Source organism: Rhyacophila brunnea, unplaced genomic scaffold (assembly GCF_057557595.1).
Source record: "Rhyacophila brunnea isolate RB1 unplaced genomic scaffold, BYU_Rbru_1.0 scaffold_1, whole genome shotgun sequence".
NCBI classification, from domain to species: domain Eukaryota; kingdom Metazoa; phylum Arthropoda; class Insecta; order Trichoptera; family Rhyacophilidae; genus Rhyacophila; species Rhyacophila brunnea.
Genome location: NW_028232751.1, coordinates 28,220,967 through 28,245,592, shown reverse-complemented (window position 1 = coordinate 28,245,592; position 24,626 = coordinate 28,220,967). Strand labels below are relative to the sequence as shown.

Genomic DNA, 24,626 nt, shown 5'->3' with positions numbered 1-24,626 from the left:
TTAAAACGTCATAATATCTTTTTATTATTCTATCATTGCGTATCAAAAATTGGCGACGATCAGCACGATCAGGGGGATATTTGTTATATCGTCTGCTAACGGGAACAAATTGGTGGAGCTGCACTCATACCAATAACGGAGGTTATTGAAGCCATGTCCGTCCAGATCAAGGACGTTTGTATATGAACATTATTTTAAATCCATGTCAGATACATAGATAATTGTATCAGAACATTTAAAATGTTTGGAACCGTACGTTAGTGTTCAAAAAAAAATGATACAATTTTATTTTTGGATAATTTTTATACAATGTTCAATGTCCACCGAATTTGTGTATCTCAGTTTGTTCTAGGTCAGTGTGTTCTAACCTTATTTGTGTCATGTCCCACTTCAACGCTTCAAAAATCTCCTGAAAAAAATGAATTGCTTCAAATAAATAATGCACATAGGCAATATTATTTTTATTTAACTTTCGTATTTAAATAACAATATGTATATTATGTTACACATATTTAGAAGAAAATTAGTGCGATCGTTGTGCTTGATGTGACTGCAGAGAGTTTTTATGTGAGGTACTAATTTGGTTAATTTTAATCTTAAATCTCCATGGCTTGTGATATCAAAAAGATATTTTTTCCAATAATAAATCATTTACAGCGCTAAAGCCGAATTCAACTAAATATGATGATGGAAATGACTCTAAGTTTCCCGTTGGATCTTTCCTTGAATAATTGAATTGCTGTAATTTTGTCCTCTCATAATGACTCAGTCGTTGTATTATAATTGGTTTATAATGTTGATACTAGAAGATAGAACGTTTTCGCCCTTTCACATTCAATTTGGGAATATCAAGATTTGTCTCTCTATAAGTCCAAGGATTTTTTAGAATACATGTATACAGCCGCATCACAAACATTTAAATTTTCTCAGGTTATATCTCATACCATAGAAAAGGATTAGGAGAACATAACAGTGAACCACATGAAATTATAGCATATACCTAGGTATTTGACAAATATAATTGCGTCGCAAGCAAATTTTTCTGTATATTAAATACATATATATAAATATAGTAGGTACCTACAAGAAAATATGACTATGAAAATATGCATGTTCTTAGAAAAATGGGGATATAGAATGACCGGTTCCAACATGAATGGAGGACATTATCGTAAGTCAAAATGAAGGATAAAAATATGTCCGTCTTTCAGATACCATCTTGTTACAATATTCAGATGAGAATTCTTACACTTTCACATTTTATATTTAAATGGGAAGGTAATCTGGCAATACAGTATTATAAAAAATTGATAATTTATATTTTAAAATATTTTCAAAATCATTAAGATAAAATTTTTAAAAACTTTTATATAATGTGACTGTATCTAACAATTTCATTTTATTATTACATATTATTATTTTATTTGTTATTAAAATGTAATTGCATAAGTTATGTCGAAAGCGTTGTAAAGAGCTATGAATAATCCATAGTTTATAGAATCGAGTTTCTGTATTATGGCCATACCTCGGTTCGAATAGAATATTAGAAACGTTTTATTTGTACTATAATTTGGTATGACACCAACATATTACAAATTAACCATTAAACATCTCTTATTTAGTAACACTCTTTTTATGAATATTACATCCAATCCAAAAAATCCGGTTAAAAAAGGAAATTGAAGGTAGTTTTCTGAAATTTCAATATTTAAACAAAAATATAACTACATTTAACTTAGATTTAAAAGGAATCTCAAGATTTGAAACCCTAATTATAGGTAGGTACCTATCTAATTTACTGACGTTGAAACCAATCTTAAAAACACCAATTTAGTATTTGTAGTTTTATCCTTTAATTTAGGTACAAAGCGGAATAAAACTAAATATCGTAACTAGGTAATTTAAAGTTCTGTGATTACGATAAAATAATGTCAGTCTTTAACGTTTTTGTTGTGTTGATGAAGACCGGTCTTATGAAACAAATATCATTAAAAGGTTTTTTTTTTATACATATTATATAAATTAAAAAGCATGTGTCATTGTTTGGGTCCATTAAACCGTTTGTTAAAAAATGTAGGTATGCAATATAACTGTCTAATAGTTAGTATATTCTGTTAAAAGGGATATTATATAAAGAATTTATTCGTTAATTGACCGCCGAAAATGTGATCGCTGCCGACGAGGTAATTTTAACAATATATATTTATTTATAGTAATTTGAATAAAATAAATAAACACGCCACCTGTTGACCAAGGTAAACAATTAGAGAACAAGTTATAAAGGTGGACGAGGGCAAAAGCGTGTCATAAGCGATATCTCTTAACGAGTACTAGACATGATCTCGGCGGGATCAGCTGCCTTGGCTTTGGCTGCCACTTTCGCGGTGTTGTGCGCGCCCGTCCGCGGAAAGGTTTACGACCGCTGCGAACTAGCTGGAGAACTGGCGAGCCGGCTCGGGGTCCCGATCCCTGCGACCGCCACTTGGGTTTGCATTGCTTACCACGAATCTCGATTTGATACTACTGCGATAGGACGATTAAATTCCGATGCGAGTTTGGATCATGGATTATTTCAAATAAGTGACATTTATTGGTGCAGCAATACCCCTGAAGGAGGAAAAGCTTGCAATCTTCCCTGTACAGCTTTGAGAGATGAAGACTTGACTGACGATTTGGCGTGTGCTTTGCAAATTCACGAGGAGCATACGCGATTATCTGGTGATGGTTTCAATGCGTGGACAGTGTATCATCTTTACTGTAACGGAAATGTTAAAAAGTACGTGGCAGGATGTTATGAAAAGGAATTTCCCGGGAACAAAGTGAATTATTATACTGACTCTGGGTTTGATAATTCTGATAATAATGTGACAACTGTTGACCTTTCTGACAACCTTATATACAAGAAGACCTCTTCTGCTCCTACTACGCGGCCGTTTACAACGCTTTTCGATATTGACAAATTATTGCCGATTACCACACCAAAGTATTTACCAATGGTGTTGTCAACCAGAGACGAAGAAAAGGTGGTTAAAAAATCGACTACGCGGTCATATTTCGAAACTACAACTGTAAAACCGGAAACAACGAAGAAAGAAAAAAAAATTACAACAACCATTTCCGTCACAACCACCACTAAACCTCCAACGACAACCACAACTACAACTACTGCAAAACCAATCACTACTACTACTGCAAAACCCACCACAACTACTACAAGACCGACCAAAACTACTGCAAGACCAACTACAACTACTACAAAACCAACTACAACAACTACGAAACCAACTATAACTACTACAAAACCAACCACTACAAGAAAGCCGTTTACGTATTCGTATACTTTACCAACACTCTCAACTAAACCGTTCATATTTAAACCTATTTTTAACTTATCAACATTTAAACCATACAGTGTTAGTACTACATCCAAATTTACTACGTCTCCATTCAAATTTACCTCAACAATTAAACCAACAACAACCATAACCACTCTTAAACCAACATATGCAACATATACAACAACAAAAACATCATTTTTCACGACTACAAGTAAACCTACGACTAGCAGACTTACGACTAGTAAATTTACTACTACTAGACCGACTACCACTAAACCTACGACTACTAGACCTACTACAGTTTTTACAACGAGGCCGACAACAACTACGTTTAAACCATTTACAACTACCAAAAAGTATCTGTTTTCATCAACAACAGAAGGGCCACTAAGTAAATTCACCAAAAGTAGAGTAATACATATCCAGATATTTCCGCTACCAACCTCAGCGCCAGATAATAGTAAAACTTCATCATTTTTGACTCCACTCACCGCGAAAAGTTTCAGCTGGTCCACAAAACCCTTCCCTCCAATATCGTTCAGTTCTCAATTCAAGCCGACGACAGAATCGTATAAGTTTACAACGACTACTAAAAAAACAACACCAGTGACAAAAAGTGCCTACGGATCGACGTTTAAGTGGCCAAGTATTTTTGATAAATCGGAACCTATACAAAAGTCAGTGTTTAGTTATGGAGCTGGCTTAAAATTGCTACAGGTGAAAAATAATAGTTTTTCAAGTCTTGTAAAAACAACAACAGATAAGAGTAAAAGTGAAACGCAGTCGCAGGGGCCACTTTCCACGCAAACCACGCATTCCGCGTTTCGTTTTCATTGATTTTTAACAATTTAGCAAATTTCTATCACATTACTGTGAGAGAACATCTCTTCATTAAAAAAATCCGGTGATTAAACATATTGTATTTTTAGTCATTTATATGAGATTATTTTAAAGAAAAATGCCAGTATAAGTTTATCAATTAATATTATAATTTTAACTATAAGTGCCTTCTATAAAAAAAAACCTATATCTACCTATATCAAAGCATTTACAAGTACTATAAAAAGTGTCATACATATAACATAATGCAAAGTAAATATTGTTTATTTCAATATAACCTATAATATATGTATGTCATAAGTTTTTAGATTACGTATAATTAATTAAATTGACAAACATGTATGTAAATTTTATATGTTTAGCTATCATAATATGCTTGAAAACATATGCTTTAAAATTAAAGTAATTATAATATTCAAATATATATATAAGATTAAAAAAAAACAATCGTGCATATTTTGTATTGTGAAGCGCTTTATAAATATTATATTTTAAATTTTAGTGTTAATTTTTTTATTATTATTATTTATTTCTTGGCAGAAATAAAAAAAATTGTGTGGGTTTTTGTCAAATATATTTTTCATCTTCGGATGAATAAAAATATGACGCATTGCATCTCTCAATTGTTTGGTTATAATATACAATTGTCATAACTGATTAGTATTTACATATACCTACCAAGTACCAACGTGCAACGTGCCATGCAAATAAAATATTAGATAACTTGATAAAATTTTATATAATATTATATTATATGTATAATAACATACTTATACCTATATTAAAATAATGAATATCTTAAAAAATATACGCAAGTATATAAAACTATCTTACGATTGATTTGCATTTACTATTACGACGAAAAATAAATATTTTGCAAACCTCCACAATAATAAATCCCAGTTCGCTTAGCACGTATTAACTGTATTGGTTAGCATTTTATGTATCATTATTTACCTCATTTAGTTGCGCGGCCTTTAATATTATTACAGTTTCGGAATACTAATGTGTACTTATATGTTATGATATTTTTTCCTAATATGCACTCCTATATTATATTAAATATTAAAGTTTACTTTGTGATAATTTGTTGTTTTTTCTTGTGATTTTGTCCTATTGTACGTTTACTCTTTGTATTTTTTTTCCAGAAATATTGCTATCCTCTTTCTATATTATAATACAATGCTGACTTTACTCTGGCCTAAGTCAGACAATAATATTGATGTTTGTGGTCACGTGGTTCTCATAATTGTGATGAGGACAACATACGCGTTGGCCGGCAAAAGTTGTCCACCGACATTTGCCTGACTTGGGTCAATGTAAATGTGGACATAATGATATAATTCAGGAGAAAAAACTTGATACTAAGGGATTATCTAACATTGACTTGTAAAAACAGTAACATCATACTTATAAGGCAATTGCTACCAATTTTTGGTTTATTTTTCTCTTCGTAAATTAATAAATAATAATATACTTTTTCCGTTTATTCTGAAATTTTCGAGATATTTCAATTATTGCGGTGCGGTACTTGGTGTTTCTATAATATAGTACGAGGGTGGGTCAATAAGTCCTTAGAAAAGCCGACAGGTGGCGCGACTAGTACTGTAAGCGGTTTGTTTTCATGCAGCGGCACTACCGATTCAGTATGCTGCGAAGTTTCAATCAGATTGGTCGGGTTGTTGTGTGTTTCTCGTACATTTAAAAAAAAAAATTGCTTGTGGAAAATGGAAAAATGGAAAATGGAGAAAATTGAGTTTAGAGCTGTTATTAAACATTTTAATATAAAAGGGTTAACAGCAAAGGAAATAAAAAAATGAGTTGGATTTAGTTCACGGCATATCTGCTCCTTCACTTGCAACTATTTATAACTGGTTAAATGAATTTAAACGTGGTCGTACATCAACAAAGGATGAACCACGCTCAGGACGTCCTGTAGAGGTGACTACACCAGAAATGATCAATAAAATCCACGATATGGTGTTAAGTGACCGAAGATTAAAGTTGAGTGAGATAATTGAGGTTACAGGGATCTCAAAAGGTAGCGTCATTTATATTTTACATGACAAATTGGGCATGAAAAAAATTTCTGCAAGATGGGTGCCGCGTTTGCTCACAGTCGACAATAAACGCAATAGGGTGGTGGCCTCTAAAGCCCTGTTGTCGCTCATGCAACGCAATCCGGATGAATTTTTTCGTCGCTTTGTGACTGTAGATGAAACATGGATACACCACTATACTCCCGAGACAAAAGAACAGTCAAAGCAGTGGATTGCAAAAGGCGAACCATGTCCAAAGAAGGCGAAAACCGTAAAATCAGCTGGTAAGGTTATGGCTACTGTATTTTGGGATGCACGTGGAATTATTTTCGTTGACTATTTGGAAAAAGGAAAAACAATAACAGGGGATTATTATGCATCTTTATTGGACCAGCTACAAAACAAAATTGAAGAAAAACGGCCTCATTTAAACAGGAAAAAAATCCTCTTTCATCAGGACAATGCCCGTGTTCACACATGTTTACGATCAATGGCTAAAATTGAAGAATTGAAGTTCGAATTGGTCGACCACCCACCGTATTCGCCAGATTTAGCCCCCAGTGACTTTTTCCTTTTCCCAAACTTAAAAAAATGGCTAAGTGGACAACGTTTTTTTTCAAATGAAGAAGTCATCGATCGGAAAAATGCTTATTTTGAGGACCTTCCGAAAACTTATTTTTCTGACGGTTTAAAAAAAATTGAGAAACGTCTAACCAAGTGTATTGAGCTCCAAGGAGATTATGTTGAGAAATAAAAAAAAATACAAAAATAAAAACTGTTTTAATGCTTTTTTCTAAGGAATTATTGACCCACCCTCGTACATGTATATTATATTATAATAACACAATGATCACTGTCTAAGTATGTATTGTTAGTCTTTTCATTTACCTCCATCTAACAAGCAGTATTTGAAGTAATATAGGATTTGATAGTAAGAAAAAAACCTGTCAATAAATCACGGTAGTCATAATATTATTTATTGTAAAAAATATAAATTACCATTTTTTTAAATAAAATATTCAGTATCAAACAGATTCAGCGGTTTTTGATTGCATTTGGCATGGAAAAATTCATAATTTTAGGTAAATATAAAAAACAGAATCATTATAGAGATTGATGTATACCAGCAATTCACAACCTTTTTATCAGTAAGCGCGATTTTTTTCCGATGTCAACTGTACAAACTACATTTAATTTCATAACAATGTTTGTGCAGGTCTATCTGTGTTGCGGCTAAAATTTACAAACAATTATTTATTTTTGCGGTAAGGCGTATGTCGGTTTGTTCACGACTTTTAAGTGCGCGATGTTAATGATTGTTAATTATTTATGATCAAATGTAGCGAATGATAAACTACTTAGGTGCAGACACACGTCACTGCAATAGGCATGCATGTTTGATTCTAATCAGATGCATTTGGAATCAAGTAATACTTATGCCGTGTTAGCGAACTTGGATTTACGGCGCTTGGGCATTTTATTGAACTTGGGGTATGAAGATCTGGTTTATATAATATTATAATGTCTCCAATTAGCGATTAAAGTGTCGTTTTATATACGAAATGCGATAAAATGTGTCGCCGATAGGTTTTTTATGTATTTCATGAGTAAATTTTCTCGGAATAAAACTGTATAGAAATTCCGCGCGTAGAGTGAATCTAGCTGACGTGTATGGTTACATGTACATTCTACATTAATACGTAATCAGTTTGCCGTGAACTGTCTTACAAGAAAGATATGGCCATAAAGCATTGCGATCACAAATGATGCGTTTCTCGTGTAGTAGGTATTTCAGATAATAATGTTCTAATTTTATTAGACTCGATAAGAAAAATAATTATATATTGATTGGTATTAAATATCTGATAATAACACTAGAATTACTTCAGATTAATTAATCAATTCTTCAATTAATCAGATATTTGATAGCCATGACTTGATACTTACGAGCACCTACCAGACATTTATATAAATATATACACGATATGGTTGTATTTCTAATTTAATTACCTACTCACCTGATTTCTTCTGCCTTTCCTTTGTAATTCGGTGGTTTTTATTATATATGTTTTTATGATCTCAATACTATACGGCTATCTATTTCTGATACAACTGCATATTATGTGATAGTTGATACGCAAGTTAAAGTAGACTTCGACATGCGAAATTGGGTTTTCTGTCGACTGTTGTGTTTCCCGATATAATGATGTGCACAATACTGTAAAACTGTGAACAAGAAAAAGAACTTCCTAATTAATTAAACCTCCTAAGAATACGAAAATTCATTAAAGTTGACAACAGCGTGTCATAAACTGGAAATTAAAAGTAAAAAGTTTCACTTCTGTTGCTTATGCCCGTTACTTCAGAATGGATTAAAGGCCCACATGCCCAACGTAGGTCAAAATAGAGATTTTATGGTATTTTCGAAGTATTAGCCAGAACATTCCTTAAACGTTGTAGATAATCTATTTATATAATTTTGAAGCCTTATTATCGTTTGTATTTATTTTAAACATTTGATGTTTGTATAAAGTGTTTTTAATACATAAAATAGTATTCTTTTAAACCTCTCGATCATATAAAATAGTCATATTTAAGTACATCGATGTGCAGTGGTGTTAAGATTTTTTAGTTTAATTAATTATAATAAATAAACGCATTTATAAAACCATTACTAAACTTAATGTTAACATTACAATAGTGAAATATAAACGATAAAAAAAATATTTTATAATATATTAAAAAGAATTAGGCATTTAATTATTCAAAAAATGGGCACGATTAACACATTTGAAGATAATTCCAAAGATACTGATTATAAGCTATGTCTTTGACTATTCAAATGTGATAAACATTCTATGAATAATGATTGTTTTATAATAATTATTCACCTAAGAATAAGGTAGTATTTTTTTGATATTGCCATTTCCCAGTGGTTAAGCTTACAACACACGGCCGACGCCATAAATTGACAAACGATAAATCAAGTAGGGAGTTAGGTCATGTTAACGCGCGTGTTTGAAAATGTACCTAACCGAGAAAAAAACGTTTTTCGTTAATCGAGAGGTTTAAAAGAATACTATTTTATGTAATAAAAATAATTTATGCAGTCATAAAATGTTTAAAATAAATATAAAGGCTTATAAGGCTTCAAAATTATATAAATAGATTATCTATAACGGTTAAGGAATGTCCAGGGTTATGCTCTGAAAATCTGTGACCTACGTTGGGCATGTAGGCCCTTAATAAGAAATAATTGCGAAAGCCGGTTGTCATGGGCTAAGTCATTGAAGACAAATTCGGCTTATTACTTTATGATAGTCAGACAGACCATAGAGTGTAATATAATATATTGTGGGGCTACTGCAGCTCGCAAAATGTAAATATTTACGAACAGGAGCGCTTAACAATTTTCAGAAAATATCAACAGTTATGTATGTTTTATGAAAATAGGTGTGTTAGATTGTTTGTTATATGGCATTTATCTAGTTCAGATGATCAAATTTTTTTTTTACGAGACGGAGCGATGATTTTATGGATTTCATGTACCGGAACGGCGTTCCGGTCCGCTCCAGTTCATTTACCGCCAAAAGTTGGTAAGTCTCGAAGTCATGTTATGGAGTAATTACAATTTGAAGTTTGACATGCCCTCTAAAATCAAGCAAAATACTAATTACTTGCTGCTTTATGTGCATGTTCTATAATATATCGGAGGACCTTAAAGTTTTTGTCTAGCATACGCATTTATAATATATAGACACATAATCCGTTGTTAATTCTTAATAAGTACCTAAACTATCTACTTACCAACTTTTGGCAGAAGCCCCACGATATACCTATAAAGCTCACTGATAGATAAGAGATAAATATTACCAATATTGAATGCGCGCTTATTTACTTGACAAACTTTAGTTCATAATATTATTATGATAAAGACGTAAATATTGAAAACAACATATTCATTAACACGTGTTTAATTTTGTCTTATTATATAAGTAGATTCACTGGCTTTCGTGCGATTTTTCTTGTACGCAGCTGCTATAACCTTTTATGGCCATGGTTGTAAATCACTGATGTAAATAATAATACGAGTTATATCATGTTATGACGGAATTAAGTTATTTTTGTCGCTAAAATTCATCTAGCCCCCAAGCTATCAACATATATATTATATATATACTGCGCATCTCAAATTATTTATATTTAATATATTATAATTTATAGCCATTGTGTTTACATGAAATCTGATTTATTTGTAATTTATGTGGCGTGAGTGGTATTTCAGGAATCGCGATTTTCGAAAAAATACAAAATTCATGATTAGATCATGTAATATTATTTATCTCATCATCATCATCGTCATCAGTGACCAACCAGCCCAGGGCGGATCCTAGCCTCCTCCGTCGCCCCCTATCCTGGGCCAGTGTCCTCAAGGTGTATGCGGCGGCCATTCTAGTACCTTTGTTGACACCGTTAAAAGTCCCAGGCCATGCCAATCTACTTACGACTGTCCAGTTTGGTATTGACGATTCCCTTCGACGGTTGAGTACTGCTTATTCTTGCAAGATGTTGTAGAGCTTCCGGTTATGCCGAATTCATCATTCTTCTCCTTATAGAACCTATAGGTCCATTATGTCCATATATCCTATGTACCATCTTCCTTTCAAATATATCGAGCGAGTCCAATATTCCGACCTAATTATTTATACACTTATTAAAAAGATTAATGCTCATGATTGACGAGTGTTTGGTATGGTTACAGGTTGATTTTTTCAATTCGGAGTCTTAACCAAATATGTTAACGTTATGATCCACCACAAGTTATCCGCTCAGTGAGGGTGCCACATGCTAGCATACGATATAAATAATTATTCAATATTTTTTATATTGTGATGTGCTTAGTTCTAAATTCTCTGACGATTTATGATAGTATATATATATACATATATATAACAGCCATTTTTTGTAAAAAAAAAACTTTAATATATATCTACTTAGATAATGTTTGAGATTTTCACGATTGTTTGTATCACAATAAATTTTCGGGTTGTCACCGCGTGTCCTTTTTTCTTCCTGTTTCAAGCTTATTGCAGAAGTAATTCTCAAAAGATAAGTTAATATACTAATTGGGAGGCGGCGAAGATGCACATTGTATAATATAGCCAATGATGAATATGTCTTATTAAAATACTAGAACTTGATTTACTGCAATTGTATTTAATAATCAAAATACATCACAATGAAGACAATGATAATTAATTAATCACCTGGCGATGTCCTTCTAAGTAATCTGACTAGAAATGTTGATTTAAATTATTTTTTTATTTAACAGATTTTTTGGTCTCATTTTAATGGATTTTCTTTGTAATTGATGAGTTATATAAATACGATTAATACCAATGGAATTAATCGTATTTATTTATTTTTTCTTTGAAAGGGGCCTTTTTATTGGTTTTTTTTGCACTATAAGACGCAAAAATATTTTTAATTACCTACCTACTTATAAATGATTCATTCCTGTTTTAATTAATATTAAAACAATTTGAAAATGAATAGAAATCAGAATTCAATATTCATATATTCTTTTTGCGAAATAAAACGTATAATATAGAAGCTGATTTTATAATATGACTTTTGTTTAAAAAAAAAAAAAAAACTATATTTCCCTTTAGATTTTCGATCAATTGATTTTTCATTACCCGCCAAAATTGAATCGAATTCTAGAATAATTGATCATTTTGAAAAAATTGAATGTGGGCTACTTCAAAGTAGCCGAAAACAGTCTTGACTGTCCTGACTTATTGAATCACCTGGATTTGTAATAAGTGGATATTTTTTTATTTATTAATGATGTAATTTTCTTCCATGAAATGGCAAAGGGATAAAATGCAATTATAAAAAAGTAACTTATATTTTTACTCCTTTTCTGAGCTTACGGGTCTTCACACAGTGGACGTTATATGCATACATTTTTTGAGTAATATTTGCCCAACCCATTGAATTCTTGCAATGGACCAAACATACATTAAAAAAAAAATTGTATTTTTATCTGCATTGGATTGAAAGCGAGACCCATGGCTTCATTATTAGCTGATTTACAAACTCGCCACCAGAAATTGCAACGATTCTATTGATGAATAAATTTATTTCCAGTTTGAGGTAAAGTGGCATAGATAGCTCACTTAAACTATTTTGAGTTTACAATATGTTGTATAATTAAGTTAGTGGTAAAAGAAAAACCTACAACTTCGAAAAAAGTACAATAATGAGTTTAAATAGTAAGGGATAAATAATAATTGCTATAGAGGATTTATTAATGAAAAGTAATTAATAATTCATTCATTTTGTAGACTGATGTTGTATATAGACGTAATATATATATGTATTATATTCACAACTTTTTTTATAACTAATATTTATAAATAAGAACGCACCGTGAAAAACATTTAAATATGACTACTAGGTACTTACTAAAAATACTAATAATAACAGATTAAAATAGATACGTAAAAAGGTATCTATCTACCCAGCAGGGATTGAAATCCCGGACAGAAATTTTCAATCCCGAGTATTCTCGATTCAGATTCCAACCCTACGATCGGCAACGGAATATTAAAGATTTTCGTTTTTTTTAACATTGGTAGCTACCAAAATGTTATATTACTTAATATTATAACAATCCATACAATAAAATTTCACATTTAGAGACCTTTTTTCATTATTGTAGTTGAGTGGGTATTGAAGAAACTTTATAGTTATTTATTTAAGAAAATGCTTCTCATGTAAACCCGATAAAATGAATACTTTGGTTGATTCAACATTATTTTTTTGGAAAATCTTGAAATAATCTTTAAGTCACAATCATGAAAATATGATCAATTCGATGACAATATTATTTTGCAATAAATCTTAGATTATTAGGTATATTAACTTAATATATACTTAATATATTTTTACATTTATAAACACTCACATTTTTGAAGAAAACAAAACATACAGTAGAGAATTTCAATATGCCGGAATCCCAGTTTACTCAATCCCGGGATTTTGGAATAAAAAAAATGGTATCCCGGTACTTTATTATTTTTTACTAAAATTTTATAAACTGTTATTTATATCTAGGGAAAGATAAGCTTTTTTAGACAAATTATAAAATAAACAATAAAATTCTGAAATCTCGGGATTAAGTACAGTATTTCCGATCCCGGGATGTTAGTATCAAAAAACCTAGCAAAATCCCGGTATTACAAACCCCAGCAGGTATATATGTGTTTTTTTTCGAATTTCCACGACTGCAAAAAATATAGTCAATTAAGTAATCACGGCACATGTCAGTATCAGTAAATGTTAATAGTTCACCAAAGCTTTTAAAAATTATCTAGGTACATTTTATGTAACCATATGAAGTTACAATTATTATTAAAAGTTTTTTTTAATATCATACGTGAACTTTAAAATCATCGTGATATAAACAATTGCAAAAAAAATAATCATTTAAGTTTCCGATCGGCATACTTAGCAGGTCATGAAACACCTTTTTGTGAGTTGCAGCGTGAGCACGTATCTTTAAGAGTCAAACATAAATGTATATAGGTACTGGACCGGATTATGAATTATTGCTATGGTAATCAACTGTTACATAAAAAAATCTCATGTTGATGCATATTTAATAGTAATATATTATAAGACAAAATAATACGAGAATTCAACTTGAACTTGGTCTTAAAAATATTGCCATTTTTATTGAACACCAACTCGTGTTATGGATTCTGATCTCCAGCGCTCGAAATGGACTGGAACGCACCGGAACGCAGCTTCTATACGTGAAATCCCCGAAATTTTCGCTCCGTCTGATGGAAGATTTAAATATCGCATCCTTGTTTGTGAATTATGAAACATTAATTTAGGTTATATATAGTTTTTTAAATTTTATACGAAACTTGTCGGAATCTTAATATAAAAAAAAATGACGTGACGTAAACCTCGATATTCGTCTGTGGCGCCTATAATATTATGTCCTTATCATATTGTATGACACAATTTTAAAGACAGACTCAATTTAACCGTCTGAGCTTAGCGGGTACCTTTATTTCTATATTTTAAATACAAACAAATATTAAATAAATATGTGAATATTTTTGGTAAATTATTGAGCGCTTCGGTTCGTAAAATTTTCCATTTCGAACGCTTTGCAATATTTCTTTTGACTTAGTAGGCAGTTAGTAGGCCGAGGGGCCAAAGGTTGGTATGACTTCAGTGGGGTATGCCTTGATGCCAGATCAGGTGTGCTTCCATTTGAAATGCTGAGTATGTCGACTATCCATGATAGCTCTGCCAACAAATCCTACCTCTAACCTCTCCGTGGGGGTCCCTAGGCAATGCAGCATGCTGTAGCAGATAGAGGAGGGTGCAAGGCGAATCACCAGCGCCTAAAAACTGGTACATTCTGGCTACGGGAAGGAAAACCCCTACAGAAAACCAGGGCATGTTCACGGGCCCTAAGGTGGCAGCCCCACCAGTGAACTCGGGTGCTGTGGGATGATCACCTGCACACCCTAAAACAACAGATTAATCCAAGCACAGGGAAGCCTCGGACCCCCGTTTCCATCTTGACGACCTCGCCTGAATTCGGTAAACGATTTTATTTTGGAACCTACAATATCCGTACTCTAAATGTCCCTGGAAAGGCCGAGCATCTAACAGAAATACTTTCTCAATACAAGTTAGATGTTCTCGGGATCAGTGAGTGTCGACTCACTGGCATTGGCGAGAAGTTTATTCGTGGGTTTCGTCTATTGTACTCCGGACACGCCACATTGCGACGTAGTGGAGTCGGATTGCTGATGTCCAAGGAAGCTTGCAAGTGCCTCACCAGCTGGGAACCTATCTCCGAACGTCTACTCCGCGCTACTTTCAAGACCAAGTCGGGCTCCATCACTTTTCTGCAGTGCTATGCTCCCACAGAGGCTGCTAGCGATGCAGATAAGGATACATTCTACGAAAGTTTGGCGGAAGCCGCTGGAAATATCCCCAGCTGTGATCATGCAGTTATCCTTGGTGATCTTAATGCCAAAGTAGGATCTGACCCCTCGCGTGGACCCTTTGTGCTAGGAAAACATGGCCTTGGCCAAATGAACGATAATGGTTCCCGTCTGGTAGATTTTGCCTCAATGAATGGTCTTGTGATTGGTGGTAGTCTTTTCCCTCATAAGACCATCCACAAATATACATGGACATCGCCAGACGGTAATACAAGAAACCAGATCGACCACATTTTGGTCAAAGCGAAATACCGGCATGAACTGCTAGACGTGCGGACATATAGAGGTGCAGACATCCACAGTGACCACGAACTCTTGGTCGGGAAATCCCGTATAGACCTCAAACGAGTCCCAAAACCCAAAAGGACGGTCAGACTCGATGTGGAAAAACTGAAAAGTACCCGTGTGCGTGCAACCTATGAGCTGGAGCTGCAGAAGCGCTTATATGATGCTAGAACTCTCACGTCTTCCATCGACTCGGATCCCTTGGAAGGAAAATGGATATTATTCCGGGATGCTATAATGAGCTCCGCAACTACTGCATTAGGAGAGCGGCATACGCACAGGCCGGACTGGATGTCACCTCATACATGGGAGATGATTGAGAAGAGGAAGCTCCTGAAAGAATTGCGAGACAATGGTACATACGACCCACAGCGCAGCGCGGAATACCAGACAATGGACCGCGTGGTAAAGCGTTCTGCCCGCCGCGATAAGCGCCGACGCCTGGATGACCTCATTCGGGATGCGGAATCTGCTGCCTGCAAGAATAATCCAAGTGCTCTCTTCCGCATCACCAGAGCAATTTGCGGTAAAAAACGTCCAGTGGTCACTGCATTACGCAACTCTGACGGAGTGACAGTCACCGAACCTGCAAAGGTCCAGGAGCTATGGCGCCAACATTTCAGTGATGTCCTGAATCGCCCACCTCCATTGCATCCCTTCGATATTCCGTCGGAGATCACCGCCCTCAGAATCACTACTGCATCGGGATTCTGCGAAGATCCTCCGACAACTGCTGAAGTTAAAGAGGCTGTCAAAAGATTGAAGCGCAGGAAAGCTCCTGTAGATGATGGCATCCATGCAGAATTTCTGCTCTGCGGACTGAGCGCTGTATTGCCGTCCTTGTGTGACCTTCTGCACGAGGTGTGGGAAAGGGAGCAGTGCCCTAAAGCCTGGAGGGATGGTACCGTTGTTACTCTGCACAAAAAGGGTAACCCACAAGACTGTAATAATTACAGAGGAATCACTCTCCTCAGCGTTCCCGGGAAGGTGTTGGCGCAGATTCTCCTGTACAGGATTAGAAGTCCCATGCTGGACGTTTTGCGTGCGCAGCAGAGTGGATTTGTCCCGGGGAAGTCCTGCTCAGAGCATATTTCAACTCTCCGAAGCCTTCTGCAACAGTACCAAGAGATGAATATACCTGTCGCCTGCTGCTTCGTGGACTATGAAAAGGCATTTGACAGTCCTCATCGTGAATCTCTATGGCAAATTCTGCTAGGATATGGTGTCCCACGGAAACTGGTCGCCGTGATAAGTGCTCTCTACACCAATACAGAGTGTCGCGTGAGAGCAGCCGGAACATCCTCTGACCTCTTTGAAATCACGTCAGGAGTCAAGCAAGGATGTGTACTTGCGCCCTTTCTTTTTATCATCATGATGGATTTCATAATGCGTAAGACGGTTTGCCCCGACAGTGGGATACGCCTACATCATGATGACACAAGCGATCTATGCGAAGAAAGACTGTGCGACTTGGAGTATGCAGACGACGCAGTCGTGTTTGACTCGACGATCGAGAGGTTGGAGGTGACCGTGAACAGGCTAGCCGCGAACTCGATGCGTGTGGGTCTTCATCTGAATGCCGCTAAGACCAAATCCATGTGCAGTGCTGCTTGCATCGACGCCGACACTCCTCTGCGGGTTTCTGGTCTGCCCGTCGAGCTGGTGTCCAGATTCAAGTACTTGGGTGCCACGGTTGCCGATGATGGTGGTATTTCTAGTGAGCTTGGAATCCGCATGGGTGTGGCGGGCTCTGCGTTCAACCAACTTGGAGTCGCATGGAGGTCAAGGCTGTATTCTGTGAGGACCAAATGTCGTTTGTTTAACGCGTGCGTGCTACCTGTGCTCCTGTATGGCTGTGAGACATGGCATCTTACTAAGCTTCAAGAGTCTCGGCTTTTGAGCTTTGAGAATCGATGTCTCCGCAGAATCTTAGGGGTACATTGGTACGACCGCGTTACAAATATCCGAGTTCGTGAGCAGACACAACAGCCTTCGGTGATTGAAGTTATCACGAAGAGACGATTCACGTGGCTGGGACATGTATTCCGGATGCCGCCAAAAAGTGCAGCACTTCGTACCCTTGTGGCACAGCCTCAAGGGTTCCGTCGCCGTGGCCGGCCCTCCCTCACCCTGCAGCGATGCTACAAAAGCGACCTACGTGCTGCAGGTCTGACATGGCGGGAGGCACAGGAGTTAGCGATGGACCGAGGGAAGTGGCGCCAACTTGTGCTTGCCCTATGCCCCAATGTTGGGACGTGACAGGGTGAAAGAAGAAGAAGAAGAGTAGGCCCAAACTCCAATGTTTGAATGAGATTAGCTCTAAGGTTACTACAGTAGGCGGTGCACACACCCAGAAGACACTAGCCTAAGATAGGGGTGATGGACGAATCTCGCGGAGCAGGCTAGGTCCCGTCCTCGGTTGTTAACTAACCAATGATGATCCTAATAAAGAATGACATATATCCAATCAAATACCATCCTTTAGCATAATACAGCAATTACAACGATATTTATTTATAAAATTTTTTATTTTTATTTATTGTAAACCAATTCAACTTCAGCGGGTCTATTCTATACACAAGCCTGTTTTCGGTCCGCTACGGCAGTTAAATAGGGTAGGAAAGAGAATATCGAATTATTATCACTTATTGTAACAATTACAATAAGTTAGCCGTCTGAACTGTCAACACCGTTTAAAAATTAAAAAAAATGGTAAAATTTATCACAGCCACGAGAGGTGCTGTTAAAACATAGTACTTATAGTAACAATTATAACTAAATTATTGTAATTGTTAGAATAAGTGTTAATGATTCGACACTTTTCTACCCTATTTAGCTGCCGTAGCGGACCGAAAGCAGTCTTGTGTATAGAATAGACTCGATGTTCCACTAAAGTTCTCAGCGTACTGACAAAGTTACCCATTAGTTAGGTACATAATCTTAGTGATATATTTGTATACTTACGTAAAAGATAAAATAAAAAAGTAGGTAATATATAATAAAACTAATGATATGAATGCATTTTGTACTAAACGGTTGACCGGCTGACTCGAAACCTTGCTAAGTAGCAAAGTTGTCTATACTAATCTCTCTCAAAAATAAAATTTACATGCGCGTTCATCTGGCAACCGAAATGTTGATGGTTTAAATTCGTTCGATTTTTGAATAGGCCATCACGGATTTAGATATATCAGTCGGATCCACTATAACGTAAAAACATTTCAATCCAACCCTGAAAAGGACTGACCAATATCACAAACAAGAATAATTATATTATTGTTCGCATACATCATTGAAAATATTATACATATTTATTATTCAATTACAATGCCTGCCATTCATTGAAAATCTCGCATTCTTGTATACCTTGCCAATCATTTGTTATGAAATTATAAACAACGTGCACATTTTTTCAACTTAAATCAATTCGATAACCTTCTACATAATATTATTATTTTGTACACGTATATAATACTAAAATTTTAGTAGTAACTTCGTATGTGATATCTAAAAAACTCACTAGCGAATCAGTACCCACGGAAGAAATGCGTAGGTACTATCCGTAGCACGTCCTCCCAAAATTATCAACTCAAAAATTATAAAATTAAAATGAATGTTCTTAGAATGGAACGTAAATATCAAGTACGTCAATGTTTATTCCACAATTTCAATCGATTCACAATGTAAAAATGAAACAGCTTTTAAGTTCACTAATTTTTCCATTTCTGGAGATTGAAAAATTCTCGAAATCAAAATATTAGTTTTTCGATTTTGATTCTCGAAAAATCGGCATTATTACGAAATTACCTCCGATTTATTTGAAAAAAAATATCTTAAAATTTAATAAATGAGAGTCGAATTTTTTTACCTCTTTTTTAATTTAAGAAATTCCATTTGGAATCAATGTCAAGGCCTTTTATTTTATCGAGAAATCAAATTCTGTTAAAAAATCCATTTTCCGTTTTTTTCTTAAATTCCAGTTAATTGGGAGCTTAGCCTAGTAATGATATCCCGAATTTTCAAAAATCACGTCGATGATTTCTCAACAAATGAGAATTCTCGAAAATTCGGAAAATTAATTTCTCGTGACGAGATTTTTCGATCACAATCTTTATAATATATAATATTACGATTAATTAAAAATTTTGGTAAATTAAAATTTAAAAAAAAATATGAATGACAACTATTATCGATGGACAATAAAACACATTTTCTATACAGTGAAAGGGTGTACAAATTCAATATACTTACCTATTTAAAAAAAAAATCTTACAAGAACTTTCAGTCTACTTCCTATTCAATTTCGATGTACACACTTTTTGGATACGTCGCTGATCGATGATTTCTGAACAACTTTTTGGCACCTACGTATTTTCAAATTTGAATAATATTGTTAAACGATGAAGTTATTAAAGATTAAAATAACGTCATCTTGATGTTTTATTCAAGTAATTAAAAAATAGTGTGTATAATATCGAAAAGAACTGATACTGGGAGAGCGGGATGGATAAAAAAAGTCGCTGATCCGTCATATAATATGCACTTTGTGGATGGTAAATACACTTATTAGTAAAAATAATAAATTTAAGTCATATCTACATAAACCTATTGATTTCATATTTTATTTCATGATATATGATGAGGAGACGAGAAGAGGAAGATTAAGCACCTATTAGTTTTGGCTATATACATATTTACAGTAAGATTTTGGGTGAGAAGAAGATGAGTATTTTATTAAATTATTACATTTTCATTTCAAAACTAAAAGTAAATTTCAATTTTATTGGGTATAAAATTGATATCATACGCGTTATGGCATTTATTTTATCTGTCTATATATTTTATAATCCTCATATTGTCCTTATAATAAAAAAACTTTTATATAATATATATTTCATAAAATTTTATGAATGTTTTAAAATGTTAATTGCTTTTAAATAACAAAAATGGTTTGACAAATTTTCATGTTCGATAAAAATGTTTATAAGCAAAATGTCACGCATGACAAAAATGTTGACTTTGATGAGTTTTAGTTTGGTATCAAAATACTATTTACAACATTGGTTGCAATTTTAATATGCATATTTATTTTTATGGTTGTAGGAAATCTATTTTTTGTTTCTGTACATGTAATATGTTACATAACTGCAATAGTACTGAAGAAAAAGTAAAACTCGGCGCGTTGCGCATCGCGGGGGGGGGGCTCTGCCCCCCCTGGGCTCCTCAGATGATGGTTACTTAAACCCTGGTGGCTAAAATTATTAAACATGGATACATGCTTTGCCTACCGATTCTCTGAATGCTGGTTCTCCAAATTCTAAGGAAAAAAATGCCAATCTCTGTTGCTAACGAATTATATAATATAACTATTTACTTATTCATAGAGTATACGCTTTATAACTTTGCACTTTTTTTCACTTTTTTACTGCACTGATACGCCTTTTCGACTGATTACCTCGCATTAAATTAGATCAAATAATTAATGTATGAAGTAATAAATAAATAGGTAATATATTTAATAAAACGTATTACGGAGTGCAAAGTTATGAAGTGACAACTCTACATTTATCATAAAAAATATTTCGGAAAACTTTTGTTTTATAATCATTGACCTAAGAATAAGCTAGTATTTTTTTGAAATACGCCATTTCGCTACAACATAATATGGCCCTCCATAAATTGACAATCGATAAATGACGTAGGGAGTAAGTTTGAACATGTACCGTTTTAAAAAAAATGATTTTTTTCGGTTAGGTACATGTTCAAATACGCGCATTTCATTGCAGCAAAAGAAATACTACCTTCTTAGGTCAATAATTATTATAAAACAATCATTATTCGTCGGATGTTTATCACAATTGAATGGTCAAAGACATAGCTTATAATCAGTATCTTTAGAATTATCTTCAAATGTGTTAATAGTGCCCATTTTTTGAATAATAAAATGCCTAATTCTTGTCAAACTTGGGATCACAGAGATTATAAAATATAATTTTTATCGTTAGTATTTCACTATATAATGTTAACAATAATTTTACTAATGGTTTTATAAATGCGTTTAAAAATTAATAAATGTAAAAAATCTTAACACCACTGCACATGGATGTACTGAAATATGACTATATTCTAAAAAAATATATCGAGAGTTTAAAAGAATACTATTTTATGTAATAAAAATACTTTTTGCAGTCATCAAATGTTTAAAATAAATACAAAGGATAATAAGGCTTCAAATTTATCTGCTCGCGGCCGCGCTACTTTTGTTACATTATTTATTTTTTCGTTATGCTTTTGCGATTTTTCGTAACGAATCCGCCCGTGAGCCCGTCAAAGCAAAAGCATGTATCCATGCTAAAAACTTAGATAGTCAAAACAAACGATTCTTCTATTTGGTTAATGCTCTTAAAATACTTTTTATCTAAATACCAATCATCATTAATACCACGTGATGATATAGATACTGCCAATCATTATTTGTACGATCGAACTGTTATGTTCCTCAGGGAGGAAAGCAAAGGAAACAGGTAACTTGGGTTGACAGAGATCTGATTTGGTTTGATTTGGTTTGATGGTGTTATCCTTCTTTCGTTTCCTTATCAAAGATTGGACTTCTGTGCAACTCGAGACCGTCATCTTGAAGGTAATTGTTAGGTAATTTACTTTCAAGGATGTATTTAGTCTAGATGGTGAGAAGATAATCGGGAAATAATAAGCTTTCGCAAAATTTAAAAAATTAAAGTTTATTCAACGGGAATGTGAGTAAATATACAGCGGATAAAATATACGGCTTACAAAGATTTAAAAATAATAGACAAGGGCGTGAGGTGCGTGTCCTTTTTTATACATTTTCAGTGATATTATTTTAATTAGTTTATTGACGTCTTGTGTGTAATATCCACCGTAGCTCTAATGATCGTCTGATGCCCCACACTTGTGTTTATCAAGTTACAATATTCTGTAGGTACCTACTACATCATATTACATGGCTATTATTTATTAACCCTTATAAACTTGCAAATTTGGTAGGTAACTATAACCTACTCTGAAACTTGGGAAGTTGTATAACATAACGATGCGCGGAGAATTTTTTGTATTGAGCTGCACAAATGGTCAACCGCACCTTTTAAAAGGGTCACTGGCATTTATTCAAACGATTTATCAAATTTTTAACCCAGCTTTAAAATGTTCTTCTTGATTTTTATGCCACAACACAACGCAATATACATAAAAATACGAAGAAACATATTAAAATGCATCCATTGCCGGTTCTCGGTAAAATTAATTTACCCGTAAATAGGGCTATAGTAATTATTTCCGTATTACCGGTATTTTCTTCCAATTACGGTAATTCGATAAATGAAAAAAGCATAGTTCTTAAAAAAAATAATAAATATGTAAATACTTATCTGCACAACAATAATCGTTTGTAACTTAATTGCTCGTAGCTAGAGTTGGGTTTCGGGAAATTTTCGACGGGAATTCTCGAGAAATTTTCGCTATTTTCCATACCGAATTTCGAAAATTGAAATTTATAACATTTCGGAAGTTTTTTATTATCAAATATTAATTTAAAAAACCTTTTTTTAATTGAAATAGTTTAACAAAATTTGAGTTGAGTGTGTCACACAGTGAAAAAAGTGGACAGGAAATACAAAACGTTAAAGACTGATCGAGGCATTTAACACAATTAAGCCAACGTCGACTCAAAATGAGCGCAATTTTTCAATATCAGGGATTGTATGTATCTCAAAAGTGTACGCGATTCTCAGACGCAGCCATTGACAGTCTCTGAATTTTCTCTTTTGAATTCCCGAATCCCGGGAATTCAAATTTTCATTATTTCGGGAAATCTCGAATTTTGAGATTGAGATTTTCTCGGAATATACCCGACTCTATTCGTAAGATATGAGAGTATTTGTTTACCTTAAAATGTACGGGATACTATCATAAGTTATATGTCTTTACACGTAGTTATTAACTACTATATTCCCGATAAATAAAATATATATTATTGCGTATTATTTAGATTAGCAATTATTGTTAATTTAATCAATGGGTATGCCAATATTTAACCAAACATTCGTTAGTGTATGCTAAGATTTCGTAAGGTTACATTATATATTATGTTTCACTAGAATTTTTATTGAGGAAAATATTTACAGGCATATTTTAATTCCTCTCCGAAATAGAATAAAGTAGGTATATAAATAAATACTCATGTACTTATTTATACAAGTGTAATAGTTTTCTAATCATTCTATCATCATCAGCTGGGGTCAATCCACTGCTGGATAAAGGCCTCTCCAAGCTTCTTCAAACTCTCTCAGTCCTCATTCAAATTCCCTTATTGTTTTTTGAATCCTTGATTTATCGGTAACGCCTTAATCCGGTAATTTTGCATGCCCTAATAGCAAGTAGAGGTAGAAGAAAAGACATGATTTAGCAATACAAAATTATGCGTAAATATATTTTTATTGACAGATAAGAAAGATAATTTATTTTTTGGATAAGTGAGAGAATGACTATTGTGGTTTTGTAAAACCCAGTAAGATTTTCTGAGAACTTAGCAATTCATACAGTATTATTTACTATTCTTAATTCATTCTTTTCAGATTTGTTTAATTTAGTTTTTTTATGTTGTGAATAATGAATGATTCAGAACATTTTATTAAATAGAAAAATGCGGTCGTTATTTCTTGATATATTGATATTAACTGATCAATCAATAATTCTTGTTAATTTAGTAATTTCTAGATGTTAATAACTTAAACTCCGATGGCATAATATTATGAATCCATCTTGGTCAATTGACACTCTCGCTTTCCGGTTTATTTAATGATAACATTTTAACCAGTTATTCCTTCCTCGTATCTATTAGCAAATAAATAATTATTCATGAATCTACAAAATATGTAAAATTTATCATTTTCATAGAAAAAAATATGTATCACAATAAATGTTCTTCAATTAAAATTAGTCTGTTACGATGATACTTTAATTTGATTGCGAGGAAAGATAAAATACATTAATGAATGACACAATATAGTATACTTATCAGTATCATATTAATACTAAAGGATAGA

The 24,626-nt window shown here is 33.7% G+C and overlaps 2 protein-coding genes across 2 annotated transcripts; both read left to right on the top strand.

Moving 5' to 3' along the window:
• Positions 1-2,309: 2,309 nt before the first annotated feature.
• LOC147079649 (uncharacterized) lies at positions 2,310-4,839 on the top strand. The gene has a single exon (XM_085942827.1). It carries the CDS (start codon positions 2,337-2,339, stop codon positions 4,173-4,175), a length of 1,839 nt encoding a protein of 612 aa, XP_085798953.1. The 5' UTR covers positions 2,310-2,336; the 3' UTR covers positions 4,176-4,839.
• Positions 4,840-15,060: 10,221 nt separating this feature from the next.
• On the top strand, positions 15,061-18,344 carry LOC147079648 (uncharacterized). Its single transcript, XM_085961227.1, has 2 exons — positions 15,061-16,444; positions 18,340-18,344. Exons 1-2 carry the CDS (start codon positions 15,061-15,063, stop codon positions 18,342-18,344), a joined length of 1,389 nt encoding a protein of 462 aa, XP_085817353.1.
• The last annotated feature ends 6,282 nt before the right edge of the window (positions 18,345-24,626 follow it).

Excerpts from the sequence above, each read along its gene's own strand:
- LOC147079649 (XM_085942827.1), top strand. The coding sequence starts at position 2,337 with ATGATCTCGGCGGGATCAGCTGCCTTGGCTTTGGCTGCCACTTTCGCG.
- LOC147079648 (XM_085961227.1), top strand. The coding sequence starts at position 15,061 with ATGTCCAAGGAAGCTTGCAAGTGCCTCACCAGCTGGGAACCTATCTCC.